At 42.2% G+C, this 12,295-nt stretch overlaps 1 protein-coding gene across 3 annotated transcripts in view; it reads left to right on the forward strand.

The window, feature by feature from the left end:
• The first annotated feature begins 5,028 nt into the window (after window positions 1-5,028).
• Window positions 5,029-12,295, forward strand: part of dscaml1 (Down syndrome cell adhesion molecule like 1) — a 141,846-nt gene continuing 134,579 nt past the window's right edge. For all 3 annotated transcript variants that reach the window (XM_061682125.1, XM_061682126.1, XM_061682127.1), the window contains exon 1: window positions 5,029-5,222. In XM_061682125.1, coding sequence (XP_061538109.1) covers window positions 5,180-5,222 — 43 coding nt within the window. In that variant the 5' untranslated portion in view covers window positions 5,029-5,179. The remainder of the gene's footprint in view (window positions 5,223-12,295) is intronic.

Consider the following 12,295-nt stretch of genomic DNA (forward strand, 5'->3'; position numbering starts at 1 on the left):
GACGCTGTGCACCTGTGATTCAAATTTCAAACCATAGCAAAACTAGTTGCAGAACCCCCGGACGCTGCGCAACACTTAGGTAGCATTCAGCTGCATCGCTCCGTGTGCGGTGGGCCTGACCGTAGCAAAAATCAAGCAAGTCAAGTAGAATCCCTGCTAAATTTCAAGCAAGCTGAGTCATTCCTTACTTGAGTTAAGCAAGTTAGCTGTACTAACATGTTCACAGTCACAATGTTTCTAAACTTGTCTCACTACTGTCTATTACTTCATTGTCTTCTCAATTACACATGTAACCGACATGAATCTTGGTTACTGTTGACCAGCTATTGGTGAGCTAAACTGTTAAAGTAGCTTACCTGTCTTTGTGGGTTTTCGAGTGACGGATGAAGTTAGTTGTTAGTCATAATTTTTGTCTCTTTGAGTTGCAAACCTTTTCATGATGCCATTCTCTTTTTCATGGTTTTATCAAAAACATAATCCTATAATCCAAATGTAATGAATAATCTTCAGAGCTCTCTCCATGACTCTTGCTTCATCATGTGACCTCTGCGCTTTGCATCGTAGCATACTGGTGTGTTACTAGGTCCGTGCGAACTACACACAAAAATAACTTCAGAAACTGTTGTGAAAATGCAGATTTTACAATGTAAACAGGTAAGACTTGTCAAGTCATATACAGTAGTTCAAGTCAACGTCAATTGAAGTGTCATGAATACCAAGTTAAAGTCAAGTTGTCTTTGGTCTTTCTTGGCTGAAACTTATAAGAGTTTTAAAATTGGCACCTTAAGTGTGACTTGAGTCAAGTCACGTGACCTAAGTCCCCACCTTTGCTAATTCAGTCGATTATGTGGCGCTCTAATTGAATCCGATGGGACTGTGGGTTTATGATGAATGAAATCCGTTCTTGTCGTGGCGACATAACCTGGATTTGTGTGTAGTCAGAACCCATGTAAATGCAGTAAAATTCATAATTACAATAAATATTTGTATGAAAAACACTTTGTTGGACAAAAATATAAAAAGCAAACTAAAAACTGCAAGTTTGTTTATAACCTCAAAATGGCATATGTTGGGCCCGTCGCAGCAACTGAGGTAAACTGGAGTGTACTACATAGTTGCAACCAGCAAAGGTGCTGTTGTTTCACTCAACAATTTATGGTTTGAGGAAGAGCAATAACAATCCACAAAGATATCTGCTGTGGCACCACTCTTCTGGGCAGCGTTATTCAGGCAGGGAAACAGGAGTTCAGAACGTAGAGAGAATTTCCCATCCTATTAAAATACACTAAAAAGTATTCGCTCACCTGCCTTGACTCCGATATGAATTTAAATTACATCCCATTCTTAAGCCATAGGGTTTAACATGACATCGATCCATCCTCTGCAGTTATCACGGCTTCACCTCTTCTGGGAAGGTTTACCAAAAGGTTTAGGTGTGTTAATGGGATTTTTTTTTTTTCCAGAAGCGTATTTGTGAGGTTACACAATGATGTTGGACAAGAAGCCCTGACACTCTTTTCTCTTAATTTATCCAAAAGGGTTGAGGTCAGGATTGTGTAGGACTATCAAGTTCATCCACTTCCAACTCTCTCTCATCCGTGTCTTTATGAACCTTGATTTGTGCACTGATGCAGGAACAGGAAGGGGCCATCTCCAAACTGTTCCCACAAAGTCGGAAATGTCCAAACTTAGCCCCTGATCTCCAGTGAAAAGAACTCTGAAGGATTCAGCATACCAAGAGTTTTTGGACATTTCCATGCTCCCAACTTTGTGGGAAGAGTTTGGAGATTACCCCTTCCTGTTCCAACATGTCTGTGCACCAGTGCACAAAGCAAGGTCCATAAAGACATGGATGAGAGAATTTGGTATGGATGAATTTGAGTGGCATCCACAGTGTCCTGCCCTCAACCCGATAGAACGCCGTTGGGTTGATTTTGAGGGGACAGTGAGCCAGGCCTTCTTGTCCAACATCAGTGTGTGACCTCACATATATGCTCCTGGAGGAATGGGCAAAGATTCCCATAAACTCACTCCTAAACCTTGTTGAAAGCCTTCCCACGAGAGTTAAGAGCTGTTACAACTGCAAAGGGTAGACCAACATCAGAATAAAAACCATATGGATTTAAAATGGGATATCACTTAAAATCATATGTGAGTCAAATACCTTTAGCAATATAGTGTATTATAAAAAATAACAATCGATTAACTATTCATTACATTTCCACATAAGTGACTAAAGTAATGTAGTCAAGGCCCATACTAGCATACCACACTTGCATGTTCTGCACGTGCTTGTGCAGGTTTTCTTAGGGTGCTCCAGATTTTTCCCACATTCCCAAAACAATCGATTCGGCAAATCGAAGACTGTAAATTGTCCATGGCCGTGAATGTGAGGGTGAATGGTTGCTACCAGTCTAGAATGTACCCAGCCTATCGCCCTATGTGAGCTGGGATACTATGGACGGGCACACTGAACTGTTGGGCTTGGTGGAAACATAGTGTATGCGTGTACTGGTCCATGTTACGTTTGTGTGCACAGTTGGTGGTCTGTTGGACAGTGATGGTGCGTGGGTGTATGTGTGTGAGTCTGAGTGTGTATTCCACCTGTTACATAATAAAGAGTGGAGGCAGAGTGTGTTTCTTTTCCTGCCACTCTCGGGCGGCTCTTCAGTGGGAGTGAGAGAAGCCAAAGCTCGCCTCAGCTCTCTTCTACAAGCAGGATTTTGTTGTGTTTGTGTACGTGTGCGTTTGTGTGTGTTTAGTGGGTTCTGCATCTCAAACATCACTTTTTATCTCAGCGATAAACACAGAAAGTCATAGTGGAGGCTACACAAGGAATCTCATTCTATGTACAGTACTGCACAGCGCGAGACCTCTTGCGCTTGCTTTACGAGATGAAAACCACAAAGCCTCAGGCAACCGATTCCTAGCCTCGCGATAGCTGGTCCACAGCCCTACAACCGATGTATCTAAGGATTCCTGGCGGATTTTGTATCGATAACTGAGTCTGCTCCCGATACAGTTGTGTCTCTTGCCTTTACGAACGGATATCTGGTCGCATCGGTTTATTGCTTGTAACCCTACGGGAAAGCGAATCAAATTTAAGCTTTTTACAACAGAGACTATTTTTTTTACCCCGAAATTCTGGGGCTAATTCCAAATTAAAGACCTGAAGGGACATTTGACGTTAGAGCAGAGGTCACCAACCTTTTTGAAACTGAGAGCTACTTCTTGGTAGCGGTTAAACTGAATAGCCGACTAGTGTATAAGTCAACTTTACTACTTGACATCGCTATTTAAATCTTGAACTAATATCTAAACACGTGTTTTTGACATCTCATCTTCCAATTGGCCAATTTACAGAGGACTTTCGACTCGCTCGTCTGCTGCCATCGCCTGACTATAATGCTCTCTGGGGTAGCGAAATGTCCGGCCAACAAGGCGACACAGTCTTCTTATGTCTGTGCAGGTCAGATAATACAAAAATAAGATGGTTGTGGCTGAGAATAACAGTTAGTCTCGCTTGCTTCGGCTATGCAGATTGCAGCTAGTCTTAAAATATTCATATTAGCGGGACCACGGGACTGGCAGCGTGAAAGAAGGGTAGGGGCACGAAGCGAAGCTCCGTCTTCATCGCCAAAATTGTATGCCCGCTAACGTGTGGACAATAACTGTGTGCTAACAACAACTTTATTCATATCACAACGCATGCCAGCATCATGACACTTGTGTTGCTTTACGACACTGTGTCGTAACAAAATTGGCAACACAATACGGCATACGGCCGTACTCCTGCGCTACAAGTGTGCGGAAATATTTTGCCAAAAATCAGACTTCATGGTAGCACTGTCAAAAACATGCATGTCATTCCTCAAATGTAATAAAAGCACAAGTGAAATACAAACAGTCAAACAGAGAAATGCAAAACATTTTTCAGCCGGGCTACGATGTTCTCTCTTACAACACACTATGCTATGGAACACAAGGTGAGACCGGCTAGATGAAGAGAAATATGCGCATGGCTCCCACTAATTATGTACACTCACTGCAAAGGTGTTGTATATTTAGTCGTTTTTGTTTTTTTTGTCTCTGTATGCCGTTCTGTCGAAATATATCTTTGTGAAACTGTTCAGTGGTGGAAGAAAAGTTGGGGGACCACTGTGCTGAAAAATATCAACGATATCATCGACAAATCGACTTTGAATCAACTTTCATCGCATTAACGTAGACTACAGAAAAATCTTGTCGTTCAACCTGTACTTGTGTATTGATTAATGCAGTTCGATGCACACTTCTGAAATACCAAATGTGCTCAAATTACCTAGAATGTTGCTTGAATGTTTATATTACCTTTATAATACAAATTTTATGTATTTATTTATGTGAAGAAACTGATCATGCATGTTAATGATTTCTCACAATAGTTAACAATGATTTAACAAGGTAGGAAACAGACAAATCTCAATATTGTACACTTTATTTTTATACATTTCTCTCCCACGGGCACCACATTGGTCTCCTCTGCATTGTAATACCAGCGCAGAAAAAGAAAAATCAGAATAATGAACATTCATGGATATGATGTTCCATGCTGAAGTGAGTGAATTGCAGCTGACTGTAAGAAATGCACGCAGTTGATGTGTTTCCTTGTCTGGAACCCATAAATGCATGAAAGCAGGTGTTTGCAAACCTTTTTTGGAACGGGTACCAATGTATTCTGGGCTCCATTGACTCACCTGAGTCTAGATACATAAAAAAAAATATATGAAACAGGGAGGAACAACTTGTAAATTATTTGTAATGGTAGAGCTGGCACTCATCGTAGAATGAACTCATGCGTCTAGTGCGCGTAGGGCAGCTTCACGTGCGTTAGCGTTCCATCCGCGACGCGCGCTTCTCCTTCACCCCGTCTTGATTAGGATACCGGGGCGGGGGGGGGGGGGGGGGCGACAGCGCTCCGTCCCGGTAAGGGGAGGAGAGAGCAGGCAGCAGAGGCGGTACTTTCTCCGCGCCGGAGAGTGTGCGGGACCAGGGCTGGAGAGATCTGCATGCCGGGGAAGCATCAAGGCAAAAAAAAAAAAAAAAAAAAAAAAAAGCGCGGAGCCTCGCCTGCCTGGCAGATCTTCTTTTGGAGGGGAGCTGCACCACATTCCTGTGAACTATAACTGCTTTGAATGGCATGTGGCTTGTAACTTTACTTCTGCTGTATTCTTTGCAAGAAGGTAGGCGATGCAAATGCAGTCTGTCTCTTCAAGTGCTTGTCTGCATCTTTTCAAATATGCATGCTGAAGTTAATAATGTGATCGCTTCGATGAATGATGCTGATCTGGACTGATAAAACACTAGAAAACATATCGTATTTATGTATTTAGAACTTTCTTGGTGTTTCATTGTTTGGGTGCGCAGTTACATCTCGCAGCTTTTCGTTTCACATATTGATTATTATTATTATTTTTTTTACGACATGAAGTCAAGCTGGTGTGGGAAGCAAGTTAAGAACACAAAACATCAATATGCGCTTCGTTTGGAGGAGTGCGTAAAATGACCAAATGGCGCAAAAAAAGGGAAAAACAGCGCATCTCGTTTGTTTGGATAGCAAAAGACAACGACCATTTGCATTTTTTTGCCTGGTGAACACAAGAGGGTGTCGTGAATATGGAGCCTTTGAATACGCAGCAGGAGGAGGCTGATAGTGATCATCCGGAGGGCGCACAGTGTCACTGGCCACCCCTGCTCCATGGGGTCCTCAGCTTTTGGGTGCTTACGCGTGAAAGTCCGACGGGCCAAACGACTTTAGTGTATTTTTGAACTTTGAAAAAAAAAAAAAAAACTATCTCTCGGAGGAAGGGTGAGCGAAATGGTGGGGGTGCTCATTGGGACATTATTTTCAACATTAAAAGGACATTAGAACAGTTATTTTCAATGCAAGGGAGTGCAAAATGGTGCGTAAAAGCCTGTGATTGTGAGCGCGTCCATGCAGCGACAGCACAAGGGTCATTGCCTTTTGATGGGGACATGTTTGAGCTGTTCTAGGAGAATTCAACTCATTTGGGGAGATCATATGCTCAATGGGCGACTTTGAAAACGATAAAATTTTTTAAACTTTGTATTTTGTTGAACAACAAGCAAACAGGAGTATAGAAGCGAATGCATGCAGATGCAGTCGTTATCTGCCCTGCTCTAATTATTCAGCCACCATTTTCTGTGGCTCCAGATTCCACTGATTGGCTTCGCTCCAGAAGCTGGAGATGGAAGCTTCGTGCTTCTCGCTTGTCTTTTAAAATCGAAAATGGGCATTTTAAGTGATCGCGTAGGCCTCTGGAGGCATGTGAGCTCATGGAAAGAAGAAAAAAAAGAAGGAAAAAAAGGAAACATACGTTAATTGAAATGATACGATCAATTTCTACAGGTTTTGTCTTTTCGCACACCTTGCATTTGGGTTTCAAATGACATTACATTTGAAAGAAAATGGAGTCGAAAGAATAGTGGGTGAAGGATGCGTGCTTTGTGGTTCATCATCTTTGGCCTTGGCAGTGCCCTTTGCCACGCAGGCTGCAGTGTCGTTTGTTTCTTTTCAATGGATTACAAGGTGTGTTTGGATCACACACATTGTACATCACCCCCGTCCAGTAACTGCCCGAGCTGTACATCGTGCGTGTGCGTGCGTGCGTGCGCGCGTGTGGAGGGCTGCGGGCGTCAAACAGCCACTGGAGCGGAAAGCGTGCCAAAGATGGGAGAGATGGAGATAACGCAGTGGGAAACAAACTTCCACGTCAGTAGCCCCCCCCCCCCCCCCCAACACCTGTGTTCCACTCATTTTGCACGATTCCACCGCGTAGACAATATTGTCCCAGGTGCAATCTGTGCGTGTGTGTTTTCTGTTTGAGTAACTTCATCACAAGCAGCTAAGGCAGATCTATTAACATGCGTGCATCAGTACTGCGTATTTTCTTGCTCGTGGGCCGCGCCTCGAGAGTGGCACACCATTTTCTCTTAGGCGCTCTATTGCAAACATCCTTTTTGAAAATGGTATACATTCCATATTTCGTCTGAGTCCATGCATGCGTGCACGTTCATCTGTTTCAAGTGACATTTACGCACTTAAATGCATTCGTTCGGGCCTGACAGGCCACACTCGAGCCTCACGTTTACATTTCAGAGATGTTAAGCATTTTGTTCTGTGGGTTCTGAGACGGCTAAAAAAACAGCAACATTCTGGAATAAAAATGCTGCCTCCTGTGTTGAGATGAAGACGTGCGTGCTTATGGGCCGAGCTGCTCTTTGGCATAATTATTTCATCAATTAACATCATTCCGGTACCATCCAGTTTTGCATGACAGGCCTTGTGAATATTCGCAGTTTTACTATATTGTGACTGATTCATATCGGCGCATTGTGTAAACTGTATTGCATTCTACATTTATTGCATACAGAACTCGCTGCTGCTGCTGCAATGTATCATCATCGCCATCTCCTTCCTTTCCAAGGGATTCGTGCATGCGGATTCGGTGGACCTGCGGTGTTTCTGCGCATGCGTGTTCACAAAACACTTAATTGCGAGATGAGTCACGTCGTGGTGCCTCCGAGGCTGCATAAGAGGCTCGACTGGATTTGACCACTGACGCTTTTTAGTGGCTTATTAATCAATTACTTGTTTTAAGTTCAACAACAGAAACAAACTTTGCTATTATTAGTAGTACATTGGAATTGTACTGATGCCGCCCACCCGCGTCGTATAAATGTACAATTACGCGCGATGTCACACGAGAACATAAAGGTTTTGTATAAACAAACGCGCTGTTATTTGATTGCGTTGCCTGAAATGAAACACAACATGCATATTATGTTTCAAGACGAGCAAAATGTTCAGACTAAGTACTAGACTGGATGACGCGGTCAGCTGGACAAGCGTGAGAGCGCGCGGGTGCGCGCGCGAGTGTTCAACACAATTGAACTGCCAAACGCAGCGCGCCAACACTTGACCAAGAAAGCGAGTTAACGTGAGTGACGAGTTACCCTACGAGTGACACGTCAACTGTGGGACTGCTTCTCTCTCTTTAGTGGAAACTGACAGCTGTAGCAGCATTTACTTTAATTATTAAACACTTAAACCCCCCCCCCCCTTTTTTTTTTTGCTGTAAAGTCCCCTTCCAAAAAAAGTATATTTTATTTTATATTTTATCTTTGGTGTCCTTTTTTTGTGTGTTTTCAAGATAATTTGGGTTGCAAATGCCCAGAATGTCCTTTAAAAAAAAAAAAAGATATTCCAGTGGGTCCTTTTCGTCAGACAGCTGAGACAGGCGGATTTCTCATTAATATACGACATGCAAATAAGCTTTGCTCTGATGGGATCCCTCATTTTCTCAATTTAAATATGGAAAAAAGCTTCACTCTGACTGGCCGTGAGCGATATCATGGCAGCCAAGTGTCCATAGCGACCTCGCATTTGGATCATTTAATGAGGGCTCTTACTATCATTGTGCAGCAGAAATCACCAAGTGTTGGATCGTTCGCCCACTACTCACAACCCCACAGATTTCCTCCACAAAATGTTCGGAACGGAGCACAGTTCTGGTTCCGAAATGCTTATAAATTTCTCCCAAAATAAATTGAAGCCATTTATTCCTCAACTCGTCTGATTATGGCAGGTGATGCAATGCTTTGCACACGACGAAGTCGCGTTGTCACTCATCCAGTTTTCCTGGGATGAGTGGGCGTGTACCAACCGCAAAGTAGGCAGGAACTTGATTAATTAGTAACTTGAGCATGACCTGCACATCCATACTGCGCTTGTATCGGATACGTATTCGATTTATGTCCACATCCAAAAGAAGCCTGGGTCGTATTTAAAAAAAAAAAAAAAATAATAATAATAATAATAAATAAATAAAATAAAATAAAATCGTAAATGTACTGTTGACATTGACATGGAAAATCAGATACATGAATATATGTATAAAATATGAATTGGCCTTTAGTGTGAAGATAGCCATATATTTCTTTTCTTTTCTTGCGTGCACAAATTGAACAGAGTACGCACAACATACCAGCCAACAATGTGCACGATCTATAAGAGTGACTATGCAATTTAGCACCCGCTGTTTGGGATCTTACTAAATCAGGCCCTATGTGTCCAATCAGATTGCTCCAGTATAATTATTTTTAGATCTCACAGTCACAACCTATCGGGGCATACTCGCACTGTATCTGGAGGTACTGTGATACTTTGTGAAGTATTAACTCTCAATCAAGATCTCAGTTCATATCTTTCTTTGACAAATTGTCTTGCTAATGGCATTTCACAATAATCGTTGTATTTTCTGACTTTGACGCAGTAGACTCGTAATTTCCGTGCCTTGCTCGAGGCACCACAGCTGTGGGTTTGAACCAGGATCCTCATGGTGTCAGGCAGTGTTGTTAACCACTCATCCTTGTCCACCCTGCTTGTAATTGCCAAGGTGGAACAGGTTGTGTCCTCTCCAATAGAGACTGACACATCTTGACAAACATCCAACTGTCACGCCACCTCTTTGTGTTTTGCTGTTCTGCCCACCGGGGAGCAATTTATGACCACGTCTCTTACAAAGCTGCGGGAATAACAATAATAATAAAAAAAGAATATACGCTTCTACAAATCCGACGTTCAGCTCAGCGGCAGAAACAATCCTTTTGAAGCGGGAGTTGTGAATTTTTTTAAAATGCTGAACTGGCTGCCTAATGTTTTACTGACACTGCATAAAGTGTTTACAGGGGTTGTTTACCACCCTCTGCATATGTCTGTGTGTGTGCAGATCGTGTGTGTGTGTGTGTGTCTATGCATCCCGAATACATCTTGCCACCCAGGGAAATGACACATTAGAAATGATTTCCAGCATTGCCACCCAACCTTAATGCATATCTTTATCTGGAGCCATTGTGTTGTCAGTGAGCAACCCTCGCCCCGCCATTTATTTTTTTTGCCCTTTTATGTTCTGCTGTTTTCTTGTTTGACTTCAATGCTTTAGTTGTCGTGAACGAAAGAGCAGATCCCAAAAATAGACTCTAGATAAAAGGTCCAGAAACAATTTTAATTCAACGAAAGAGCATGTGATGGCGAGACGTACTAAGCCAAAGGGACTCACAACCAGAGAGAATCAAAAAACGAATAACACAGGGGGACACGACAAAAGGTCCGTGTGGTAAGCGATATACTGGTAGAGTAATTAAGTTGAGACAGAGGACAAATGTCGGCGCCGGACACGGGGCAAAAACGGGTGAATATTCCGACGCCCGCACACTGTCACGGTGGAGCCTAAAAAGGCTGATGATTACAATTGACGACAGGTGCGTCACCGATGTCATCGCTCACCCAGACACTGCAACACAAAGAAAAACAATTGAAAAAACAGGCCCATGACATTAGCTACTATTTGGCCTGCATGCTTTCGTGTGCTGGTATTGCTGCTCACTTTACCACTTGGTAACCGACTTTCTTGTACATGTGTATGTCCATTATAAATGTATTTGTTGGACTTTGTGTATATGTTTGAAGGCAAGGGTTATTTATAGCAGTTTTTCAATGCATGTAATGAGTCTCAGTGTATGTGTGTGTGTGTGTGTGAATGAATGTAGATGAGACAAAAGGCTGCATTATGCATAAAAGCTCACCATAGGCAATATCCTTACTTCTCCAGCATACATATTCATATTCCTTTTTCATATCCACTGCAAAAACAGAGTGCAAAAAAAAGTGCAAATATATTTGAGTTCAGGGTGAACAAATGTATCAAAAAAAAAGAAGCACAAAGAAAATTGAAGGTTAAAAAAAATCTTAAAGGCGGGTACGTCACCTCCAATGAGTCTGACCTTTGTTGTAATCATGGAAGAAAGCAATCAAAATACAGTCCATGAGTGCTTCTACTCTAATACGCCAACGGACGAGGTGTGATGGAGACCCCAGGGTAATGAAAAGACACGTGAGGTCAAGTGTCAAAATGAATATATTGTCCTGTAGTATATTGTATATTGTGAATCATGTTGCTTTGTCAGAAATATTAATTCTGATTAGGGTTATCTTCCTTATGATTAATCTTTCAAATGGAACCTTAAACCTGGAAAACAGTTAAAAAAAAACTCGAAACTTTCCTGAATCTATTGTTTCCAAGCTACAACTACTGTACACTGCATGGACAAAAAGCATTGAGACACCTGTTTTAATCAACTAACGAGTCAGTCAGGGGTCTGGCTAATAGGTGTTGAACAACTTACATTTTTTTTGTAGTCAACACTTAGGTGATGATAGTTGAGTCGACTTTGATTAATGGATGATGTCACTTGTATTTTTTCAGTTTTCAACTCACTGTGTGTGCATTATTTTGCTATGTAAGACTGACATTGAATGTGGAGTATGGAACAAATAGAAAGAGATTACACAATCCCATAAACACACACACACACACACAGTTAATTAGATAAGGAAATTAATTTAAGAACTTTGAGAGGCATGATCCCACTTCAAGAAAGACTGCTGGGATGAACTACAACAGAGATTGTGATTTGATTTCACTTTAAGATAAAATGACACACGACTTCCCTGAATATTGGAGAAAGTCTTCCCAGAAGACCAACTCGATGTGTTGTTCTATTTTTGCTTCATGTTGGTATAATGGAAAGTTGTTATCATACTTAGTAGTGGCACACCTTTATGCCTTTCACACAGCTTGCACGGGTTTGTTTCCCGGCCAGTTCCCCAACTCAGATATTGGAGCTCTGGTGTTGGGCCATAAAAACCTGAGCCACACAAATCAAGCAAGAAAGTCACTGTGGCAACCCTTGATGAGAAAAGAGGACAGGAAGTTTCACGTCTGACCCAAACTCTAATTCGCCATTCCGTTTTTTATTTGATGTTTTTGAAAGTTTACTGCAAGGGGACACGTGGTTTACGTTGTCGTTATGTTGGCACTTTCCCTGGAGGCCGTAATCGGCGGAGGCCTCCCTTCTGTGTGTGCGAGTGTGTGTGTGAACTCACTGACCTGGATTCATAGCGTAGGACAAAGCGATTAGCCTTCCCCATCATAAGCTGTTGCTTTGCGGAGGTTTTTGCCCTCCGATTAAGCGTCCCGATTTTCTATTTTGGGCTATTTTGGACGGCATCGCCGGATGGTTTAAGGCTTGTTTAGATTTGAACAGATTATGGCATTTGAAAGCGTATCATAAGTGCAGCGGCCTGACAAATCTGAGGGAGTTTATCTCGTTTGAAAAATGAATTACATCTCAGCGGAAAAAGCTGGGTTAAATTGTTTTAGTCATTATAAAG

Source organism: Phycodurus eques, chromosome 7 (assembly GCF_024500275.1).
Source record: "Phycodurus eques isolate BA_2022a chromosome 7, UOR_Pequ_1.1, whole genome shotgun sequence".
NCBI lineage: Eukaryota > Metazoa > Chordata > Actinopteri > Syngnathiformes > Syngnathidae > Phycodurus > Phycodurus eques.